Raw genomic sequence first — 25,352 nt, forward strand, 5'->3', positions numbered from 1 at the left:
TGAATGAGTCAAAGTTTGCACTTTCAGCTCTGCAGAAATGGGACCACTTAATACTTATCAGCAATGACTCTAAAAGTGATCGTTAGGTACCAAAAATGCAAAAATAAATAAATAAATAAATAAATAAAACTTGTTTTTAATAGATGAATCTTACCTTCCCACTGTGTGATTCATCTGCTCTCCCAAAAAAGCTCATGTAATTGAATGTAATTATTCAAACAAAGGTTGCATTTTTGATCCTGCTAAAACAGAATGGCTCAACCTTTGGGGTTAATAATCTTAAGAAGTAATCATTAGAAGTAGAAGAACCAAACTTAAAATGAAGAATAAAAATATGTCAGACGAGGAGGAAAAGTATGGATGCATTTTATGTGGCTTGGGCGAAACAGCAGCTACTCAGATGGGTAGGTAGGTCACAAGGGCTGTGGGGAAAACAGGAGGTGAGAGGGTTGATGCTTTTAATCACAGATAAGCAGTTAGCTCAGCCACCAGCACATTCAATTCCAGTGGAAATTGACTGCAAACCAGTCACTCTAAAGCATATGAAAACGTTGCCTACTCTTATTGCCCTCATTTATTTAGTACCTATAGTCATACTAAGCAAAAACAGGTACATGATAATTATAAACTAATGAAAAGCCAAATTGAATCACCCTTTCATTCCGAGTCAAGCTATTTGAGCCACCAGCATTCAATACAGTCAAGTCCAATTCCGAACTTGGGGAGGGGCTGGGATACAAACAGAGCACCCACGACACCAGTGGAGCTGTTTGGGTATGTTAGGCCTACAGGGCTACTCATTCAGCCCATGCATTCAGTGACCCCAACCGTTTCAGCAAAACACACAATATGCAGAATATAGACATAGACGGCACTGACTAAACGACCTTCGTCACTACTTATTTTGGGAGTCCATGTGAGTGTGCACATTGGTTTTCCTATAAACAGATGTTTCAGTTGCACCAGTAACCAATCATCTCACTCACACAAAGCAAGAACTGGGGACAAGGAAAATTGATAGCTATCAAGATGTTTTGGAGACTCACAGTGGGCAAATCTTGGTAGAGTTTTTCTTTCCAGACTGTGAACTGAACTGTTTTAGAAGCCAAGTGGGAGATTCTTGCATCATCTCAACACATTGGAATGTCAAGAATCTAATAATTAGAGGAAAGTTAGATTAGCTGCTCTTTTTACTCCCTTGCCTATCCCTTGTTTTATTCCTTGTTCAAATAACAATGATTAGCATAGGTGAAGGATCGCTGACTTCATGTTCAGGAGAGAATGTAGAATTATATCTGACAGTGTGGCCAAAGCCATAGTTACATTTTTCAGTTATGTCTCCATCCCTTGACATGCATCCTTAGATCTTTGGTTTTACTTTCTAATCTTCTTCTTTCTTTTGTTTTTTGTTTTTCGAGATAGGGTTTCTCTGTATAGTTTTGGTGCCTGTCCTGGATTTTGCTCTGTAGTCCAGACTGGCTTTGAACTCACAGAGATCTGCCTGGCTCTGCCTCCCAAGTGCTGGGATTGAAGGTGTGTGCCACTGCCGCCCGGCTAACTTTCTAATCTTCTTATGCTGTGCTTCATATATGAAATGTTGACCTCAGGCCCAGTATTAAATTCTGATTAAGGCATTCTTACTATCTTGACTTTTTTGAGCTGTTCTCTTCCATATGGAATGACTTTTTTTAATTCCTTACTTTGTCTTTTATTCACAGAAAGATCTATTATACATAAACTCATCAGCTACATTGAAATTATTACCACCCCATTTGTTCTGAATATCTACTAAAATTACATTTGGTTCCATGGGACCACCAACAAGCAATGAATAACTAAATTCCTGCATGTCCCATTTATTGAAAGCAAGGCACTATGTTTGAAGGACATCACTTTTATCTCCTACATAGAAGAACTGGACATATTCAGCCTTCAACATTTAGAGGTCAGCTTGAGCCAGTCAGTATAACTGTCTTGTACAACTGAGAGCCCCTGATGGTACAGCTCTCTCTCTCTGTTGACCTTTGCAGGGCTTCTGAGAAGCTCTAGGTCTGAGATTCATGTTGAAGGCCCCTTACCTGCATTAAACACTGGGAACCAGCGATAGAATTCATTTTTGTAGGGAACAGTGTCAAATTCACTGCACTGCATCTGCCGGAAAGTCGGGGTGTCTGAGCGGCAGGGGTGGACATTGCATAAGCGATAGCGTTTTCTTTCTCCGGTGCAGTATTTCCCTCCAAACTTTGGTCTGCAGAGGAAACAGACAGACTGTTCTTTGAGTTTCCCGAGAAGCCAACTACTTCCTTTATGACTATTCCTTGTCAAACCATGCCTGTTTCTGACCTAAAGAAAGAGATAAAAACCTTCCAATTACATACTGTTTGGAGGTGTATGTTTCACACCAGCCTTTCAGTCCTAAGGTTCTTGTTTTTAAATTATATATATATGTATATATATGTGTGTATATATATAAGTATATATATACACACATATATGCCTAATTTAATTATATATGCCTGCTTTAATTATATACAATTATATATATATATTATATATATATATATATATATATATATATATATATATATATATCCAACTGTAAAATCCTCAGGAAAAAATATATGACCAAAACAGAAACATCATTTTCCTTTCAACATCTATTCCTTCTCTGATTCCTTCTTAGCAATAACAATGGCCAGATTGCAGAATCAGTCATACGTGGCCAATCTTGGACCCGGCTACCAGTTGTTTGCATTTATTTATTTGTTTGTTTGTTTTTGAGAGCGGATCTCATTATGTACTCCTGACTGGCCTGAAACTTGCCAGGTAGACCAGGCTGGCTTTGATCTCACAGAGATCTGTCTTCACCTCCAGAGTGCTAAAATCAAAGGCATTCACTGGGCATGCTTGGCACAAGCCTTTAATCTCAGCACTTGGAAGGCAGAGGCAGGTGGATCTCTTTGAGTTTGAGGCTAGCCTGGCCTATAAAAAGTGAGTTTCAGAACAGCCAGGACTGTTACACAGAGAAACCTTGTCTTGAAAAAACAAAACAAAACAAAACAAACAACAACAACAAAGGCATTCACCACTATGTCCAGCCTATAGAGTTGTATTTTTATATGTGTTTTCTCTTCCTCAGTTATTTAGCTACCAGACCAGTCTGACTGTTGCTCCAGTCCTTCATTCCTGTGTGCCCTTTGCCAATTGAAAACAAATACAATCCATGGTGCACAATGTTGTCTGTATACTATTAGATTATCTTAAGTTTATTAGTTTCTTGTTTAAGGATGCTTAGTGTCACTCGGCAGCTGGAAATCATGTCAATCAAGTCTCAGATCTTGAGACTGGCTTTTGTGGTCCTGTCTTAACTGACTCTCTCTCTGTCTTACTTTGCATAGTCTTCTTTATATACTTCTCCCTATGTCATAGTGTTTCTCTGTGCCTCTGCTGGACTTCCTTCCTCTTGAGCTTTCACATGTCTATATGCTGTCTATTCTTTGAGGACCAAATAAATGCTTCCTCCATCATAAATCCTTCCTGGACTCCAACCACAAGTGATCTCTTTCTCATTTTAAAAGACACTCCTTGTTCTAACTGTATTTACTGGATTTTTCCTGAAGATAGTCCTTTAATGACACTGTTCAAGTTCTAATTCCTCTGTGTAGTGCTGTGAGCACAGTGACATCTTAACTATTCAATAAAGAAGTAAATTAATCTTATTTCTAGAACACATTTGCCACATTTTATTTCCTTTGTAACTCATGTGGGGATATGAGAACCCCTCAGATAGTGTATCAAATCTGTTCTCAGAGAAGCAGAGGGCAGTTGTATATCCTTTGAAAGCTCCCAGGTGACTTATTTCATCTTCTTACCTGTATCTTGCTGTACCCCAGAGAGATACAGTGACCATCACTGTAGTGTAACTTAATGGGACCAAAGACTGGAGCTCAAAGCAGCTTAACTTTCTAGCAGTCAGATGAATCTAAACAAGCTATCTTAATTCTCTGAGCCTCAGCTGTTTTTTTATTATGAAATGAACATACTGATCTTTATTTTACAAAGATGTTAAAGGTCTGATGAGACAATGCACATAAATATTTAATAGAGTAGTATTTAATACATGCTAAGAATTGACAACACAATACACTCTTTTAGAGATCGTGAATACCAACCAACATGGAAGGAAATACAACACTGTTCTCATGCTGTGAGGAAGACAGAATTAGTATATAGTCAACACAAGTCCTGTGCTTCCTTGAAATTTACAATATTGTGAAAAACATTAAAATAAATTGTGGTTGTGAGCCTAGCCTTTAATGGCTGAGCCATCTCTCTAGCCCTTAACAAACCTATGTAAAAAGTGAGGAATTTTAACACAATAACTAAGTATGCCTGACCCTGAGTAGAACAAAGCTTTGGATAGGAGAGAGCACTAAGTGGAAGTGGGGTTGGCTAGAAAGAGTTCCTGGAAGGGAGAGACCTAGAGAACAGTCTAGGAGAAAAGGCCGATTCGTGAGCAGGAGAGATGCAAGTACATGCTGGAAGTAAGAAGTGTCTTTTCCCAGCTGGCAGTGGCAAAGCCAAGGTTTAGACCATGTGTTATGATCTACAGCCCGAGTTCTTATCCATGGCTGTCTCAGCCAATCTGCAGCCCTGAGAGACAACCGTACAAGTCTAGTCTGTTCTTGTTCTTTTTGACATTCATCAGAATTACTCCACTCCCTTCCCATCTTTCTTAGTGTGACTCGAGCTTAGGGCAGCGCACCTAGCAGGCTTTTCATTCATCTCTTCCTTGTAGGAGGTACTAAGAACTGTCCTTAACTTCTGAGGTCATGCTAGTATCCATTCAATAACAGAGACTCTGTGACTTGGCACCTGTCCATCATATTTCCATTCAATGAACATTACTAAGAGCCTCTTATAAGCCAAACTCTGCCAGTATCCCTGTGGTTGGTCTCACTTGACCACTGTCAAAGACAAGGCCAGGAAAAGTACCCAGAGAAAAATAATTTTTTAGACAGTTGTGTATTAATTGTGATCAAAGAAAGCTATAGTCTTCCAGCATAAGTGAGTATAGCTGGTGCATACACTAATCTGACTGTGTGACTGGAGTCACAGAGATCTTTATACAACTTGTTCCCTATTGTGGAATATTATTTTAACTAAGCATAGATGTGTTAACATTTGTTTATGCTTCAGAACATTACTTTAACTGTATAAAAGTGTGTTACATTTGTTTACGTTGCATTTGTTTAATGATGTAAGGATGTGTATTTAATTATGTAAAAATGTGTTGCATTTGTTTCACCTTGCCTGCACAAGGCACCTGATTGGTCTAATAAAAAGCTGAATGGCCAATAGCTAGGCAGGAGAAGAACAGATGGGACTGGCAGGCAGAAATAATAAACAGGAGGAATAATCAAAGAGGAAGAATGAAAGAGAAGAATGAGAGAAGAGAACAAGGGAGAAAGAAAGAGACACACCCAGAGCAAGAAGCCAGGCAGCCACCAGTCAGCCAGACATATGAAGCAGTGACAATAAGACATACAGAAGGGAAAAAAGGAAAAAAAATCCCTGAAGCAAAGGGTAGATAAAGAGAAACAGGTTAATTTAAGTTAAAAGAGCTAGCCAGAAACGAGCCTAAGCTAGGCAGAGCATTTATAACTAATAGAAAGTCTCTGTGTCATGATTTGGGAGCTGGTTGTTGTCCCAAAAGAAAGAAACCTGCTATAGTTCCCATCGACAGTGTTCTCAATAAAGTCAGGAAAATGAGTCCTGGCATCAGATGTTATCACTTACCCAATGAGAGTGAGAAATTGCAGCCTTGGAGATGGGCTTTTTCGGATACCTTATCTTCTAACACTGAACTAGGGAATCATTCTTCAATTCCTCAGCTAGCCCCTACCTTCTCTGAAGACCAATATGTTACTGAACATCTTCCCAAGTTTAGGGAGTGGTGGCTGAACACACCTCACAAGTCTCAGAGAAAATTGTCCATATTTTCTACCTTTAAAAGCACATTTCTGGCCAAACTAATAAGTATTTTCTCTGAAAATAAAGTACTATATAAGAAAGTCCTGCTGTTGAATTTTTGAAGTAATACAGTTTTATCGAGGGACAAAATTTTAAAACAATTACATCATTCCTTAAGCAAATCTTTATATCTGTAAGTGGTGACCTCGTAAGTACCACTTATTTGTAATTTATTATATAATAGGTAATATATTAAGATACAGATATTAAAATCTAATTCTCAGAAAAACACACTTTATATATAGCAAATAGTATGCATATATAACACATGTACATATGATATATATATATATATATTTATAGTATATATAGTACTATGTTTATTAAGCAAAGGAGAGGAAAAAAATTTGGAACTTAGATACTGAGAGGCCTTGTAATCACTTTTAACACTTGCTTTTAAAAAACATGGCTCTTATTCTTCAAAGCAAAGGCAAGTGTAGGAAAAAAGAAGTGTAGTCTAGTTTACACTTCTAAGAAGTATCAAATGCATCCTTAAAAATTGTATACTTAGAAACTTGTATGTGAGGAAGTAATGAAATCAAGAATGCAATATATTTAAGAGCATGACAATTTAAACTTAACTCACACACATATGTAACATTATAAGTTTATTATATAAAAAATATTGAATTAAAAATAGAAAATGGAAGGCTGGAGAGATAGCTCAGAGGTTAAGAGCCCTAGCTGCTCTACCAGAGGTCCTGAGTTCAATTCCCAGCAACCACATGGTGACTCACAGCCATCTGTAATGAGATCTGGTGTCCTCTTCTGGCCTGAAGGCATACATGCAGATAGAACACTGTATTATGATAAATAAATAAATCTTTAAAAAAAAATAGAAAGTGAATTATGAAATCCTTTACAGGCCATTATGGAATTCTAAGATTCATAAAAATATGTTGCTAGAATATTAATATTGATAATTAACTTCAGAAATGTGCATGACCATTTTACTACTTACATGAAGGATGAATACTTTTATGTAATTGTACATTCATTGTGATTGAAACCCGCCTATAATCATATCAACAAAACTGAGTTTAATGAATCTACTTCTTGCTGATAGAGTGTAGTTATCTGGAAGGATCTAAATTGAATAAGCTCCTAGAGGCTTCTGCACAGATAGAATGTTTAAAAGAAATTTTCTTATACATTTAAAAGAAATTGGCTTTGTTTCATCCAAATGATGGAATAAGCTTACTTGTCAGTTAAGACTCCAATGCCAAGTAAAACCATACTGAAACAGAAGTCCTTTTTTTCACCCCGTGTGAACCGTCTGGGTCTTTTGGCCTTTGGGAATTGATCTAATTTCTCTCAGACACCCTCAAGAGTGGTGTCCTGCCATTCGAGAATAGTGTCCCAGCACGTACAGAGAAAGGAAAGCAAACCATGCCAGGCCTTACTCGGGGTTGTTGCAGAGCCTCTCTGCACTCTGGGCTCCCGCCCCACAGGTCCTGGAGCAGTGGGACCAGGGTGACCAGCGTCCCCAGCCTCCAGGGATGCTCTCTGGTTTCTTCCCCACTGTGATACACTTTCCAGCCATACACCACTGCAAAGAGAGAACGATAGAGGGAACACGTGTCAGGAAGATTCCACAGCAAGCAGGGCCAAAGGCTTTCTTAGTCTGAACCCAACTCTTTCCAAGCCAGACTTCCTAGGATAATAGGGGCCACACAGAAAAGGGCTCACATACTTCCTCATTAGGTTTAGTTTCTAGTATCAGTTTTATACTGTATCTATAAACTCAGTGATGGATGGTGACAAACTCAAGCTATAAAGATACCCACTAAACTCCTAAACTAGAGAGACCCACAATAATCCAACTTGCTTAGTGGGTCACCATCCCCTTGGGCAGTCTGGAGGAGATCTAATGTCTGTGAGTTGTGGCTGTAAGACTTTTCTACTTATGAGAGTGGGCAGAACTTTAAGACATTTTAGTCATGCCAGACAGTGAGAAGGAAGATTATAAAGGACCCCAATCTGATGTTTATGAAAAGAAGAAGCCACTCGCCTATGCTTTCCAGTCTTGAGGGAGAAATGTCAAAAATGGAAGTTGATTAGCAAGCTCCAAAAAGACCGGGAACTCCATAGAAGTTCATCAGGGGAAGATGGGGCTAATGCTCTGCAGGTAAAGTATAGAGCTGTGCTCAGCCCTTTCTCACAGACCACTTGGTCTCAGCAAAGGTTGGAAAGAGCAGCAGAGGTGGAATCATTTCCTGTATCTGGTCTGACTGTGTGAGCGACACTGGGTGCTCATCACACCCTCCAGGGCCTTCTTCCCGCCTCTTTCCAAGAACTCCAGGCCAAGTGCCCTCCCACCTTTCTTCCTCAGGCAAAGGACACATCACCTTCTTCTCACCACAGCGTGTCCCGTCTGCAGCAGCATCCAGCTTCGAGCGACAGAAGCCTTTTACAGAGCACCACAGTGTCTGGCAGATATTCTGGAAAACAAATGTGAGATTGCACTATGTTGCACTTTCAAATCCTGCATGGAGGTATAACTGTAAGAAAAACCTAGTAACTTAGAAGATAAGAAGCTAACAGGCACCAAGAATTGACAAATAGGATTACATGTATCTATCTATCTATCATCTATCATATATATACATATATATATGTGTATATATATAAAATTTTAAAATATATAAAGTTTTTTTTTAATGTAGGGTAGACTGGGTCCAAACTATAAAAGAATATGACACAAGGACTTGGGATTGTTTCCAAAGGTTAGTCATGACTCTAAGAACAGAACAGAAGCATGGTTAGATTTGTGCTTTTAAAATAATGGGAATAGCATTTTGAATAGTAGATAGAGGGTTGGTAGTCACGATATCAAGAGAAGAGCGGCAGAATTGAGACAGCAGCAGAATTGGTGATGAAGAAGGCAAGACTGAAATGTTAATTATTTAAGAGCACAACACCAAGACTTGAAAATAATGGAGAAGAAGAGTGACTGGGAATAAGTCTAATTCCTACACTGTGATCTCAGGATATTATTCTTCAATAAAAGGGAAATTTAGAAAAGGGGCAATTGTAAGGAGTAAGTTAACAGCTATAGAGTTCATAGGTGTTAAACACTTGAACTCTGTAAATCACCATGGAACTGCCTCTAAGTTGCAAAAGATTCTGTGTTTCACAGAACTCTAAGAAAGTTGGGCCTGAGAATGTCGGTGATCCTAACTGCATGCTTCTGATTTGCATAAATATGAACATATTTAAAAAGCTTTCATTTCTGGGCCTGGGCCTGCAGTTTCCAAGCTTTTTCTGGTGCTTCCTTCAGCATGCTACAGATCTCAAACACTGCACAGACCCACAAGAGGCACCAAGAAACTCCGTACTTACTTCCACTTCCTGGCAAAATGTAGCATTGGGGCCATATTGGAGCTGGCACTGGTGATGAACATCATAAATCACTCCTGGAGCAATGACGTTGGACTTCAAGCCTTTCTTTTTGGGGATATCATCAAGACAGAATCCCCTGCCTCGGCTGCAAACAAGTCAGCAAAATACCAGAGCAGTTGCTTATGACTCTTTCTAGTCATCCAATAGACATTTTCATCATAACAATTTATTCTTTGTCCTTCCTGACAGCCTTATTCTTGTAAGCAAGAGAACCCTATAGGCCTTCAAAGAAAGTTGATAAAAGGAAATGCAAATCATATCCAACAGAATAGCTGTTATCTAGGAAATACAAATTGTAGGTGTCCTAGTTAGGTTTCTATTGCCGTGATAAAGACTAAGACCGAAAGCAATTTGGGAAGAAAGGGCTTATTATTTCTCCTCTTGCTCCTCCTTCTCTTCCTCTTCTTCCTCCCCCTCCTTCAAAAATTTTCTCTCATATATTATATCCTGACTGGAGTTTTCCCTCCTAGTCCCTCCCCCAACCTCACCTCTCCCCCAGATCCACTCCTCTTCCTTTTCCCTCCCCAAAACAGAGCAGAACTCTGTATGGGTCTGACTAGGTCCTCTGTGTATGTTACGGTCATGTAGCTTGGTATTCTTGTAAAGCTTATTGCTTCTTCTACTTGTGGGTACCATTCTACCTACGGGGGAAGCAAAGGTAGAAACCTGGAGGCAGGAGCTGAAGCGGAAGTCACAGAGGAGTGCTTGTTGCTGGCTTGCTCCTTACGGCTTACTCGGCCCGCTTTCTCATACAACTCAAGACCACCTGCCCACTCCCATCCATCAGTGATCAAGACAATGCACTACAGACTTGCCTAAAGGCAATCTGATGGAAGCGTTTTCTCAACTGAGGTTTTCCTTCCCACCTGACTCTAGTAGTGTGTGTCGAGGTAACAAAGACAAAACAAAACGTAGGAAGGTGGGGAAATCAACAAGCGTGATTTTGTTGTTAACAGGTTTGACTGAACATTTCTGACCTGTCAGTCTGTCAGTCTCAATAACTTAATCTAAGACACACACACACACACACACACACACACACACACACACACACACACACACACACACACGCTGGGCAGTATCAACCAGGGAGAAGCAGGTTGCTGCTCACTTGCCTGTGGACAGGGGGCATAGTCAGCAAGCAGATGGGGCATCTACTCCTGTGCTGCCACCATGATACTGGGACTGGGAGGGACATGAAACCAAGTCTTTCCCAGGCATTAAGTCCACTATAGAAAACTCATTACAACATCTGACTTAGAGACCCACGTGAGGCCACCATGAAAGGTAACTGCACTTACTCCAGGAAGCGAGTGATGTACTCTTTGCTGCACTTTGACCAGGTCAGTGGGGTGGGATCATACTGAATTTGCTGGGACATGATGTATGGGTGCCTGCCCACAGGCTCACAGTCGTTTTCTTTTCCATCATGCTGGATGCCAAAGCTGACACAAAACACAGGAAGAGAAAGCAGACAGGCATTAAACAAGAGAAATTCACAGGTTCACCAAAGTGATTAAAACCCACAGGAAGCCACTTTTGTTCCAAAGGAGCTGCTTATGAAGTGAGACTTTGAAGTTGGAGGGACATAGCTAATTTTGGACTCAGAAATGCAGGGAAGATTAGTGACATGCCCCTGACCTCAGCTACATAACCATGGGAGACATATGGAGAATTAAAAGCAAACCTCTGTTTGGCAGAAAGCCGAGCTCGCCCAGCCTGCCTCCCTGTATTCTGAAGTCAGGAGGGCAAAGCAAGCCCCAGTACACCAGCCTGCTCTGCTGAAGCAACCCTAGTATAAACAAATCCAGTCTTCCTTTCCACTTTCATTCAAGAGGAGCAGGAAAGCAGCCTGAAGAAGACTTTGGCGGAGGCACAGGCATCAGCAAATGGATTTCTTTATTCCCTTCTAACAGGTCTCCATGTCAACCTGGCAGGGAGATCTCACAGTTCAGTGATTGAGAGGTTCAGAGGTTATGAAGATAGACAATCTGAATTGAATTTGAGTTCTGCAGTTTGATGACATTTCAGCTACTGCAACTTCCCTCATTGTTTTTTTTCTCTTCTAGAAAATGGGTAGTCACCACAGTGCTAGGAAGAGATCCGAATGAAGAAAGATTTGAAAGTCGCTTAGCAAGACCTGGTCTGTAAGAAGAGCTTCATGAGCAACAGAAATTTAAGCTTTAAAAATAATTTCCCTGGGTCTGGGAAGATGGCTCAGTAAATCAAACTCAGTAAACTCAAGCATGAAGACATGAGTTCTATCTCCCAGAATCCACATAAAAAGCCAGCATCTATGGTTCCAGTGCTGGAGAAGATTATTGGTGCTTACTGGCTAACCAGCCTAGTCTGCTTGGTGACTTCAAGACCAGTGAGAGATCCTGTCTCAAAAAATAAAATGGAGAACAAGTGAGGGAGACACAGTTAACCCAATGTTGACCTTTGGCCTCCGTGCATGTGTGTATACATGTACACACATACATACGTATACACATTTGCACACATATGTGCACATACACATACGTACATACACAAATAATAATTTCCCTGCTTAATTTCCTTCTTTTAGAGAATAATTGTACAGGTCAAAAGACCTACATCTTGTGGAGGCAAATGTGGTCTTCAATAGAGATCTTTGTATTTTGAATTCATTTGTTTTTCTGGCCTCAGGTCTTCCATTGTTATGGTGGACCAGGAAGGCAACCCTGAAGGATCATAATATTGGACTTCCTTCCATACCAGAGGGTGCCTAGGAAATACAACCAGTGTCCTCAGGATTCTCCCGAGATGCCTCAGGTTCCTAAAAAGATCTGTTCCCATGGAAGTCTGGGCATGGGACATTTACAGCCTAGAGAAGTTGGCTTAGCTTTCCAGATCTGAATACAGAAAAGTATAACCTTTTACTTTTCCCACCCCTCTAAGAAGCTCACATTTCACTTTAATGGCATCTGATTAGCATTAGCAACCCATGCACAGAATAGACATTGGGATTTAGAGGTTTTCTTGTGTTTAACTTACTATAGTACCAGCAAACTTACGTGCAAACTTTAATCACATTCCACGAATACAAAACTCACAAAGGAACCACAGAATTAGTCAGCAAAGCTTTCACAACTATTTACAAAGACAATGATAGAGTAGAAATCCCCTACACAGGCTTCCCCAGGATGGTGCCCAGCAGTCCCACCCAGCTCATGAAGTATTTTCCGCACAATGTCATGTATTTAGTAGCTAGGAAAAGTCCTATATTGGGAGCCGGTCTCAAAAGAAATTCACAAAGAAGATATTTTTGAGACAGGGTCTTATGAAGCCCAGGTTGACCTCTCACTTGCTATATAGCTGAAAATGACCTTGAACTTGTGATCCATGTACCTCCACCTCCTGGGTGCTGGAATTCCAGGTATGTGTCACCATACTTGGTTCATAAAGCACTAGGGTCAAACTCCAGGCTTCATGCATGCTAATCAAGCATTCGACCAATGAGCAACACCCCCAGTCCCAAAACGAAGATCTTTTTAGTAGAGAGTATTCTAATACACAAAGCTGTGTGCTTGAGGTTTACTTTTTTGTATTTTCTTAGTGCTGAGGACTGAATCTAGATTCTTGCACTTGCTAGGAGAGCATTCAATCACTGAACTACATCTTAAGATTTGAAACAGAATCTTGTTGTTGCAGGCCAACACATGATCCACTTGCTTCTACTCCCCTGAGATAATCAGTATGCACCATTATACTCCTAGTTATTGGTTATTCTGCACTTTAAATACAAAAGTTCACCAAGATCTCATTTTAGTTTTCCTACATCTTTTTAGTGCATCATAGAATTTTCTCTTGAGCTCTATTCTTGCTTTATGAAAGAAAAGAGGTGCTATGGCACAAATGTGCTGTCTGTCTACTATCCCCAAGCTGGTGAAGTAGTCATATGGGAGCCGTGAGTCAGTAACAGCGAGGGATGAGAACACATGGGGCCAGAGCAGTAGAGGGTTTATCTCCAAGGAGATATCTTCTACCCTTTGGGATAGAATCCAAAAAGTAGTTTGAAAGAGGCATCTTGTACTTCCGGAACAATCTCCAGGGTGGCTAGGCTAGCCTCTTATCTGGGTCTTCGTTGTTTCAATTCCTTTAAAGTGGGTTTACTAAACTATAGGCTGAAGTAACAGCTTAAATATTTTGGTCTCAGGAGTACTTTGTGGGGTGTATCTACTCTTTACCTCATATTGTTTATTCATTTGATGGTACAGTGGAACTTGCAGAGACCAAGAGTCATGAAAGTGGGAATACAAACTTTTCTAAGTCTTTCAGAAAATACCAGGTTTGAACATACATGGAGAAAAGCTCTATAAATGAAATAGATCACAATCAGGAAGCTGAGGTGATGATATTGAGCCAATACATACTCAACATAACCATGGTGTTTTCATTACTAAGAACAAAATATTTTTATGCATTTTAATTTAAACATACATATCCAAGTTTCAAATCTTGCAGCTAGATATAGGAGAGAACATTTGACATTTCTCTTTATTGTTGCACAAATCCTAATTGGTCTTAATAAAAACCCGGAGCCAGATATTGGGGTAAATACTGAAAGATCAGACAGACAAAGGAACAAGCCACAACTACTTCTCATGTCACCAACTCCATGAATCCTCTGACTGAATGCCTCTGAGTCCTCAATGGAAAGGGCTCAGTTCCTGTCTCCTCATGCCTTATATGCCTTTCTCCACCCAGGCATTTCACTTCCCATCTCAACCAAACATGTATCCTCTTCATTTTCCTTGCCGTCTCACATTCACTGCTATTATCTTGAATTAAAATGATGAGAATGATGTATTTACCTTTTTCTGAGATTAGAAGGAATACATACAGCTTTTCATTACTAAATACAGTGTTAACTGTGAATTATTAGTTGATGTACTTTATCAAGTTAATGAGTTTCTATTCATCTCTTTTTTAAAAATGAATTTTAAATATTGGGGCTGGAGATATGGCTCAACAGTTAAGAACATGGGCTGGTCTTCCACTGGATTCAGGTTAGATTTCCAGTACCTACATGGCTGCTCACAGTGATAGAATTCCAGTTAAAGAACTGATGCCCTCTTGTGGCCCTCATGGGACCAGGCATGCATGTGGTACACAGAAATACATATACACCTGTATATGTAAAATAAAACAAAATAATAATTTGAAGAGGTCATGAATGGGAATGGATGCTTGAGCTGTGAGGGAGAGTCTTCCTAATGGCCTGGGAGCAAGCGGAAATTCCCATATCCACAAGGTCCACCTGCACTTCCACTACAGGGCTGGAGTTAGGGGGATACTCCCCACTACCCTGTGGGGATCAAAGTCTCCAGGACTCTATGAGGCCTTTGTGGCACCACCCAAGTGCTGGGTACTGACTGCTTCTTTATGGTATCAAGTAGATGGAAGTCTAGGCTTCCGACTTAAACTCAGCTAACCCAGGCCACATTGCTCCTCCCCCATGATATGTGGCTACAGTAAAAGAATGACTAACTTTTTTTTTTTTCTGTCTCATTGCAACATGCCTTTTAGGGTCCTTTGGAGAAAGAGAATAGGTTTATTGGCAGGGGATTTTTGTATCTGTTTTCAGGTTGCAGGCACTATCATCCTCAAATCTGAAATGTGAGAAAAAAGAAAAGAAGGGAATTTATTGTGTCATCCTTTGGTTTTGTGGTTCCAACCTTGGCTTCCTTTTAGTCTCCATCTCTCAGAATCTTCATGGGTTTTTAATACAATGGTTGAGGTTTTACACCATACGTAAAAGGAGGAATAGAAAAAAGAGCATTGAGACCATTCCTTGACTCTGAATTTTATGGAGGGCAGCACTTGCTTCCTAAGTAGCAGATGCTACAGGTACCTGCCAACATGCTTACTATCAGCTGACTTCCAAATAGAAGTATTTGCATCATTTTGTCTGGAAGCTTTCCTCAAGGCTACATGGCAATGTCCTGCCTTTTCCTACCATGGTGGGAGTAAGATGGAATACAGGCCTCTGGGAACAATCTTTGACAAATGATGTAAGGATATTTTATGTAAATAAGTCATGTTTTTCCTCTTTGAATGGAATAGCCCTAGAGGATAATTTTTGAGAGTGTCCCCATGAAATTGAGGTGCAGAAAAAGCTAAGATGATTGATGTGTTATCTCCTCCTCTCCCTTGACTATTTCCCTGTTGGTATTTGATCACTGTATACTCATCCCTAGTCAGCTTCCGAGTGAACTGAAACACTAGCTGGTTCTCCCTCAAGTGTTCTTTTATTTCAGAATGCAATTTTTACTTACAAAGATTTGTTTTTAGAACCAGATCCTCATCTTTCCTGTATAATATGAAATGGAACATTGTCAACAACACAAGAACTAGATACAGAATTTCCAAATGCACGGCCTAGCTCTGAACTAGTGTTTAGTCACTAATCCCAGTCAGTACAATAACAAACAGTCCACCACTTCAGATAAGTAGTAAACACGTGCATCTTTTATCACCAAGGTGATAGACTATGCCCCAATAATCATACCAATGATTGCTCAGAACTGGCGCAAAATTGCTGTTTTTTTTTTTATTTTTTATTTTTGACTTACATTTCTCTTTCTTTACATGTCAGACTGAACTTGAGAATACAAAGGATCCATTTTCTAAGCAAGAATGACATTTACACATGCCTATTACCAAGATATATCTTCTCATTGTTTCTTCAGATTGGGTACATGGTTGCTAGAATGGTTTTAAACAATTGCTTCTCAGTTTGATTCTTCTATACTTACTTGCTAGAAGGTAGGCTATCGACACCAATGGCTCACTGGGAGATGTCATTTTGCTAAGACCAAATTATTGCTTGGTTTTTCCAAGATTAGCATTTTTTGTTTTGTTTTGTTTTTTTTGTAGCTCCTCCAGATTGCCAATCATCATTTAATTACAGAAAGGTCATCTATGTTCTCTGTCTCTGAATTTTTGACAACCAAAGATATTAAAAGATATCACATTTGTCACTGAGGCTGTGTTGTGAGGGTTCAATAAATCACAGCCCCTCAGAATTTGCCTGGTGCAGCTTATACATGTAACAGACCAAGTTAAGTATAGCAAGATCAAGGAAACTGTTTAGGGTCATATTACTGATTGATGGAAAAGTCAGAGCAAGTGTTCACTTTTTGTTGCCATGGGGCAATGTTCTGGCCTTGTCATGTAGGTAAAATTATTTTGCAAAGTTATAAGCTTTATGGGCTAATGGTGACTGAGCCCAGACTGAAGAGGTCCCACCTGATGCAATACAGTCTCCAAGGTTCTTCTCAGTTCTGACTCTTTTCTAGTGGGACACTGAGTATGCCCAGTGTTTGTTCTTCTTTATAGAGAGGGGATGTCTGTAGAAATAGTGATGGGGGCAGGCTACCATGAAGCAGCAGGGGTGGTTTAACTGTTCATGGGACTCCTCACTTTGAATCTCCTGTTAGACAATTCTCTTTGATTTGTGGTTAGCACATACACTGCCAAACAAAGCTACAAGAGGCTAAGATCTCTACCTGTGGAAGCCTTTGATGTCTGGCAAATCTAGAATCTTTCTCAAAACTTCACTTAAACATTCTGAAACCTGACTTCATATGATGCATCTAGCCAAAACATTTTTAAATAACTCGAATGTTCTACTAACTGGTGTGTAAATGATCTTTGAAAGTTTATAGAACGTTTCAACTTTTTATTTAATGTTTCATATATACATATAAGACATAGGCTAACAATAATAGTATCTAGTTCATATGACTGCTGAGATCAGCCATGGCTCAATGAAAATCCAATGGCATAAATAGGAGCTCAAGAATGCTAATTTTGCATGTTTTTAGTGACATTAATATTGTCATTCCACAACCATACCAACTATAATCAGATTAAAGGACTTTCGTGCTTTTCCTCACCAGGGACAGTATTTTCTCTGGCTTAAAGTCCAGGCAGCTTCAGCCTCTAGTCAGTAAATTGCTTTAGTAGAAGCTTTATAACTTCCTGTCATTACCTTGTAATACACCTTACTATTGGCACTTAAACTTATTCCTCAAAATGATCTCCCAAGACCTCTTCAAAACTAGAGTGGCCCTTTATTTTTCATATCATTCTGTAGCTAAATCTCTGGAAATCAGATTTATTTTTCTTTTTTAGTTTTTCGAGACAGGGTTTCTCTGTGTAGCCCTGGCTGTCCTGGAACTCACTCTGTAGACCAGGCTGGCCTTGAACTTACAGAGATCCACCTGACTCTGCCTCCTGAGTGCTGGGATTAAAGCATGTGCCACCATCTGTAAGACAAATTGCTAAACTGTCTTATTAATGAAAACCCAGAGCCAGATATTGGAGTGAAAAACTGAGAAATCGGAGGAATCAGAAAAGCCACAGACAACCTCACCTCACTGACATCTCACTCTCCAAAGAGACCTACTTCCTGTATATCATGCCTATATGCCTTTGTGTTCTGTTTTCTCATTTCCTCTCTCTGTCCAGCTACATCACTTCCTCTTCCTGCCCAGCTCTGTCACTCCCTGTCTATCTGTACAGCCCTCCAGACCTTTATGATTAGTGCTGGGATTAAAGGTATATACCACCCTTGCATGGCTCTGTTCCCAGTGTGGCCTTGAACTCACAGAGATCCAGATGGATTTCTGCCTTCCCAGTGATGGGACTAAAGGTGTGTGCTACCATTGCCTGACCTCTATGTTTACTATAGTGGCTGGATTTTTCCTTTGATCCTCAGATAAACTTTATTAGGGTGCACAATATATTGGGGACACAATACATCACCACACCGCCCAGCTGGAAATCAGATATTTTGCTCATTCCTTTTAGAGACTTCCATCCTCTGGAAAGATGGGATGTGTTAATCAGTGTTGTAGAATATTATTTTAACTATGTAAAGATGTGTTACATTTGTTTATGCTGTGGAATAGTACTTTAACTATAATTCTAGCACTTTGGAGGCTGAGGTAGGAGAGTTATAGGCTGGCCTGAGCTATATAGTGAGTTTCAGGCCAGTGTGGGCTACACCCTGAGACTGTGTCTTAAGCAAAACTCAAATAAAGAAACAAGTAAACAAACATTGCCTTTTTAAGAAAGTCTCACTGGCTCTAATCTATAATTGTTATAAATGTTAAGGACAGAGTAGATGCAGGGCATGACATATGGCATTACCCCCACCTCTCAGATAAGGTGCAGAGGTCAGGGGGTGAACCTGTGCCACATGCTAAGCGAATCTTGTGATACTCAGTTTAAATTGCTTTCCATTCCCTTCAGGGCTACTGATACATGAACCCTGCAAGTGGATCTCTGCTGCTTGAAGTCTTTACCTGTGCCCGAGTTCATGGGCGATGGTGAAAGCCAGGGGCAAGCCAGAATCTTCATTGATGTTACAACTCCTGTGAGGCTGGCACATTCCTGACAGTTGAGACAGCCCCAGAGTCTCACAAGGGCGATTGACACCAGCACAGATGTCCTTTCTGGAAGCAGAGAACAAAGATGCTTAAATACCCAAAGACTTGTTTGAGAAGACTTCCTGTACAAATACATCAGTATAACCTACTACGGTTGGTATCTTTTAAGCATGTTTTAAAATAAAGCCCATATGAGACCAGGGATCAACGTTGAATTCACTGGTCCTATTCTGATTTTATCTCTTAATTAATTGAATTTCCCAAGCTTTAAAGTATTGGGTAAATTTAAAGTATTTTATTTTGAGTGGTTTCTGCTCATCATCTCAGGAGACTAGTATGATTAGGCTAACAATACATTGCACTGATAGTAAAAGTTCATTTGAACATTGTATAAGGAAGGGATAATTAACAATTTTCTTTAAAGACATGAAAACCCCTGCTGGTCTTTCTGAGGTCTGTTTTCAAAACTCATCTGAGGTTTGTTTGTTTGTCTTGTTTCTGTTTGATGAAAAATGCAATTTCTCCCACTATCCCACAAAGAGATGAAATTAATTATCCAATCGCACTACACTAATAAAACTTGCACGCGTGCACTGTGTATGTGAGTAGCACATGCACACTGTGATACTTGAGCTCTCCTTTTCACCAAGCATTAAGTGGAAAAAGGGGAAGAAAGACTTCTAAGATATCGGAAAACACTACAGCTTTTCAAAAATAAGAGCATGCTCTCATGGCCTAGACAGATGATTTCAATCGCTGGCAAGAGCTTTAAGAGAGTCATTCATTAGTCACCAGACTTTCTTCAAGCCCAGGAAGAGCTTTTTACTAGCACAAGTGCTGGTGTTGCATTTAGACATTAGCTGCAAAGCTTAGCTCTTGATATTTGTGTGGGCATCTTTTGCGGCAACGAATGGGTCACTTGCTTTTTGTGTCCTTAGGGAAATGGAAGGGATCCACACTTGGAGAACATATGAGAGCTCCCGGTTCTCTGAATGGCAGTGGGTAGGTCAAGGGAGTGAGAGAAGCAGCCCCCTTTTATGGGCAATGTAGATGTGAGTCATATGTTCACTGTCTGCAGCTGTTGGAGGGTTGAGCATTGTAGAGGTAGATCATACAGTCTCCAGACATATACATCCCAACCTTGACTGCAGGATGCATGTTTTATTACTTAATTTAAAAGTACAGCTCTTCAGGGACATGCTGGGTAAAAAGTGTGTGACACCCATTGATAATCCATTAACTCTCTCAGGTTGATTTGGAAGGAGGCCCTGTCTGTTACATAATTTTTAAGGAGTACCTACTAAGAGTTTAGCATTGAAGAGGGGGGAAGGGGAGACAATAAAGGAATAGGTAGTTATATACAAATCTGTTCCAAGAGAAGATTTTGGTATAAACCTATAGCAATGCATTCCTAGGATCTACTGTACCTTAGGTTGACCAGTAGTCCCCTGTGGAGTAGGTTTGTGTGGATGTAGAACATTAATCACAAAGGCTCTGGCTCTTCCTAGCAGAAGAGGCCTCTTTTAGTACACATCCTTAGATTTCTGAATGTCTGTAAATTTGAATAAGCTGTGTAGTAAGAACTAACTCCTCCCCTTATTAGATAAGCCCTTACTATAAAGAACTTAGTAGGAAGTCAATAAATATTTACTAAGCCAGTGAAAAACCATAGATTTCAAAGAGCCTGAATTGATTGGGAAGGCTCATTAGCTTTTCATAATTCTGGATCCTGAAAGTTATGATGTTTTTTATAGCACCATAGAATCCATCTGTGCTTACAACATAATCACATCTTTGCAATGATATGGACTAAATCCAGGACATCACCAATACTAGGCAAGTGACCTACTACTGCACTATACTCCCCTATTAAAATCATGAGGGCAAAAAGGAGAAAAGAACATTTATATCACTCTGTTTTCGTAGGGAAGGATGTGTACACTGTATCCTAGGCATCAGCCAGGAGTGGGTTAGAACAGGTAAGGTCCTGGATAGTAGTGTCTCATAAATTGAAAAGGGGAAGATTAAATAGAAATAAAAGAATTGAAAATAGATTTCTTGATGCAAAGAAGATAGCTTTAAAGGTAAAATCTTTGTTATGATAAGAAAAGAGACTTGTTTGCCAACAGATGTAGTTTATAAGAAAGGAGAGTTTTCCAATTTCAACAGGCTTGCTAATATGCCTGTATGGTATGAACCAGCAAGGTCTCAAATGACCAAGAGCAGAAAAGGGTAGTTAGAATCCCATGAGGGTGAGCCAATGACAAGACTTTCAGCCACTATCCTTTCTCAGCTGTTTACCCTCCTTTCCACATAGCCTCTGAGGTACCTGGTGATAAGAACAGCCACATCGTGATGGACAGGGTTGAGGTCACTCTTGGGATTGATGCTTTTCTGCCACTTGCAGAAGCTGGACAGTGTCTTCTCTGCATGGTGAACTATTTTCAATCCTTGCTGGAAGAAGAAGAGAAAGAGACTTACATTAGGAGACTCTCCGTGATCAAGCATTGGACAGTAGTCCTTAGAAACTCTTCACAGAGATGAGCTCAGGATGGCACTCCAGGCATTTGGAAGATATTTGGCAGAGGCCAAAGTGTTCCCTTTGGACTGACTCTCTGCTTTGACCACTGTCACCCACACACCCAATGATTTTATTAAAAAAAGATCTAAAGGAGGAACCTTAGGACAGACATTGTCACCATATCAAGTAGTCCTTAAAAATAAATTGGACATATAACAAAGGCTCACACTACTTGAAGATTTATTTCTAGTGGGACAATGCCTTCTAAGCCAGTACAGTTCCAAAGCAGCAATGTTTTTCATTTCTAATGAGAAATGAATAAATTTTCCACAAGAAGCTTCCTTTTCTCACAAGGTAGCTGTGAGGCTGCCTGCTAGGTACTCTCACATGTTACCTTGTCTAATTCACTTGCATCTACTCAGCATTATCGGCAACAAAACATCATTATGTTCATTTTATAATTAGAGGAAATTAAATCTCTGAGATGGAAAGAACTAGCTGAAGGTCTCTCGGCTCAGATGCATCGAGGTTCCTAGTGAGGCTGCATTAGCAGTCATCACCCTCACTGGGAAGGTATCTTGGCTCTGCCTCCTTTATTCAGGAAGCCTGACATCAAATAAAACACCAACTGTGACCAGGGAGCTTTCAGATCTAGTCTTAACTGTATGCTTCTTTTAGGTGGGGGAGGTGTCTCTGAGAGAACACTCACTACATTTAAAAAATTCACCATAGCATTTATAATTATTTCAAAATAGTGGAATATTCAGCAATAAAACTAACAGCCATGTAGAGAATCTATATTCTGAAAATGTCAAAGTGCTGATAAAAGAAATTAGAGATGTAAATAAGGGATCTGACACTATGTTTATGGGTTCAAAGGTTCAATCTATTGACGATTTCACCCTTCAAACTGATTTGTGGCTCTTGCAATTCATGTTAAATTCTCAGCTGGGACTTTTCTAGACATATTCAAGCTCATTATAAAATATACACACAAAAGCACAGCCCTTATATTGGTTAAAACAAGTATCAGAAAAGAAACATAATCTCTCATGATTACGTGTATCCAATTCTAAGGTTTACTATATAGGTTCATAACTATGACAGTGTGATGTAGGTGCAGGGGATGGACACATGGTCAACAGAAGACAGAGAACCAAAAGTAGACCCCATAAACATACTTAAGTGTTTTGTTTTGTTTTAGCAAAGGTAAAAATGCAATTCATTGAAGGGAAAATAATCTTTCCCATTAATGGTTCTAGATAGCAAAAGAACAACTCAATTAAAAACGGGAAGGAAGAAACCATGAATAGGCATTTCTCAGTAGATGACACACAAAAGGCCAGTAAGCATATTAAAAATACTCAAGGCTAGGTATATTGACACACACTTATATTCCCAGACTTGGGCGACTGAGGCAGAAGGAAAGACTTGAACTGAAGCCAGCCTGTGCTACACATGTGAGTTTCAGACCAACCTGGGCAACATAGTAAAAGAGGGAAAAAAGAACTTAAAAAGGAGAAAGTGGATGCTAATTAAAACCATAAAGCCCTATCACCATGTACCTGTTAGAACAGATCCTGGCAAAAAGACAAATGATAAGAATTGGAAAGAATGTAAAGTAGAAACTCTTGAACAGTTGGTAAAAATGTAAACTAGTATAGTCTGGATTCAAAACAGCATGCAAATGTTTTGAATCTAACATTTGATCTAGCAGTCCCTCTAATGAACATATATACAAAGTTAAATAAATTCTGTACATTGAAGAGATACATATCCCCATGCTCATTGCTGCATTTTCATAAAACAGCCAAGATATGAAATCAGTTTAATATGCATGAATATAATAATTCTGTTTATTTTTTTCAGTTTTCTGAAACAATGAAATAGTTTTAAGATTAACAAGTGAAGGAGATTTTGTCATTTGCAAGAGCATGGATGAACCTGGAAGACATAGTTTGAAGTGGAATAAACCAGGCACAGAAAGACAAATAGCACATGAGGACTCTGGAAACTTAGAATTTAGAATTAAACAACCAGGGCTGTGAGTTGGGCTATGTGACTAGGTTGGTGAAAGGTTCGTATTTCAGTTTAGGTAGGAGGAATAAGTTCTAGAGCTCTACTACATGACATGGTGACCATGGTTAATAACAGTACATTATATATGTGAGAACCACAAGAAGAATAGATTTTAAATATCCTCACTATGGGTAAACTATGAGGTGAAGCACATTTTAATTCGCGTGATTTATTCATTCCACATGCTTATATATTTAAAAATATTGTGTTGTACATAATGCAGATATACAATGTTTGTCAGCTTAATACATATATATGTATATATACACACATATATGTATACACACACACACATGTAGAGGGGGGGAAAGAGGGAGGAAGAGGAAGGAAAAGCTATAGTCAAAAGCTAAGAAAAAAGTACACCAAATTTGAGAGGCATATTTTGAGAAGCATATTTCAGGTGCTAGTTCCAAAGTTTACAGTTTGCTCTGAGTTCCACTGAGATACCGAATTTTAAAAATCCACCCTTGGGCTGGAGAGATGGATTAGTGACTAACAGCCCACACTTCTCTTAAAGAGCATTCTAAGTTGGTTCCTAGCTCCCAGGTCAGACAGCTCACACCTGTTTGTAACTCTCAACCCAGGGGACTCTAACGCCCTCTCTGGTCGCTGCTGGCATCTGTACTTCTGTGCACATACTCACACAGAGACACACACTCACAATTAAGAATAAAATAAACCATCCACCCACATTATACCATATTACAGATCATAGATTATGTCTCCATACTTCACCCAACTTGCTTTTTGTAAATTAACATGTGAAGTAGTTAGGAAAGCAATGACTAATATGCAATTGAGAAGAATGTCCACTGTATCAACTGGGATTGGTATCAGTGGTTTGCAAATGGCAACACCACAAATAGAGCTGAAGATTTTCTCACTTCCTAATGCTTACACTAGAAATAACATTCAAATAACATTACTGTGAATATTTCTGCACAGTTAAGCTGATTACAATAATGGTTATAGCTATAGTATTGTTTTGTATGCTTTGGCCTCTCGTATATCTTTCCTTATCTTATAATCCCAATGGGAACTCTATTTTCTCTGTAACTCCTTACTTTGCCTTAGTGGGCAGATAAATAGTCAAACACTGCTGCTGAGTAAACAGACTGAACACTTACCAAGATCTCTTCATATGCCCAAGAATGCTTAGCACGGCTGTGAACACTTGTACCTCCTGTGAACCACAGCTCACATTAAACCATGGCACTATCTTCTCAAGACTGAGAACTAAAAGTCCCAGCAGCTCAAGGCCATATTCTCCTGGCAGCTGTCATTTAAACTGGAGTGGCATTTGGCAATTGTAAAAAATCAAACTCTATCAGTTAAGGCAAGAGAGGAAGTTTAAAGGGAAGTCTTCAGACATCTTTGAGTTTGCAGAAGGCCTCTGAAAAAGTTCTCAGTTTAACACTATGTTGTTGCTCTGCTCTCAAATATCTTTCCATACTCGCATGGGCTCTCTTGTGTTCAGGATGTTAGGAGTGAAGCCAGAATGGCAAACTCTCAATTGAGAAACCATGAGATAAACAAAACATAAGTTTGGGGATTTGGTGAGCTGTGTCATGATGTTTGAAAGAGGCCATGGCATCTGTTTCATTTTAGGGCTTTTTGTCTTGGTGACCATGATTTGTTTCAGTTACAGGAGCCCTGGAGGATTCTAACAAAGGGGCTGTAAGGGTTGCTCCCCTTCCTCGCCATGTAGATCAATCTCTACTCATCAGACTTGTAGCTTTACCATTGATTACACAAGGGAAGTCAGGATAAATAGTTCAATTCAGCAACAATCCAAGTTCTCCAGTTTTCTTTTGGTTTAAGAGACAGAAACTCAGCTAAGTCAAAATAAAATATAGTCTGGCTGAAACTATAATGAAATGTAGATTTTAATAGGC

General features: G+C 39.6%; 1 protein-coding gene across 1 annotated transcript in view; it reads right to left on the bottom strand.

Moving 5' to 3' along the window:
• Positions 1–25,352, bottom strand: part of Adamts12 (ADAM metallopeptidase with thrombospondin type 1 motif 12) — a 262,599-nt gene that overhangs the window by 90,892 nt on the left and 146,355 nt on the right. The window contains exons 6-12 of the mRNA XM_042261410.2: positions 21,187–21,311; positions 18,774–18,923; positions 10,737–10,880; positions 9,376–9,520; positions 8,382–8,474; positions 7,437–7,582; positions 2,079–2,248 (exon numbers count right to left, since the gene is read on the bottom strand). Of these exons, the coding sequence (XP_042117344.2) occupies positions 2,079–2,248; positions 7,437–7,582; positions 8,382–8,474; positions 9,376–9,520; positions 10,737–10,880; positions 18,774–18,923; positions 21,187–21,311 (973 nt within the window). The remainder of the gene's footprint in view (positions 1–2,078; positions 2,249–7,436; positions 7,583–8,381; positions 8,475–9,375; positions 9,521–10,736; positions 10,881–18,773; positions 18,924–21,186; positions 21,312–25,352) is intronic.

The sequence above is a fragment of the Peromyscus maniculatus genome, chromosome 15 (assembly GCF_049852395.1).
Source record: "Peromyscus maniculatus bairdii isolate BWxNUB_F1_BW_parent chromosome 15, HU_Pman_BW_mat_3.1, whole genome shotgun sequence".
Lineage (NCBI taxonomy): Eukaryota > Metazoa > Chordata > Mammalia > Rodentia > Cricetidae > Peromyscus > Peromyscus maniculatus.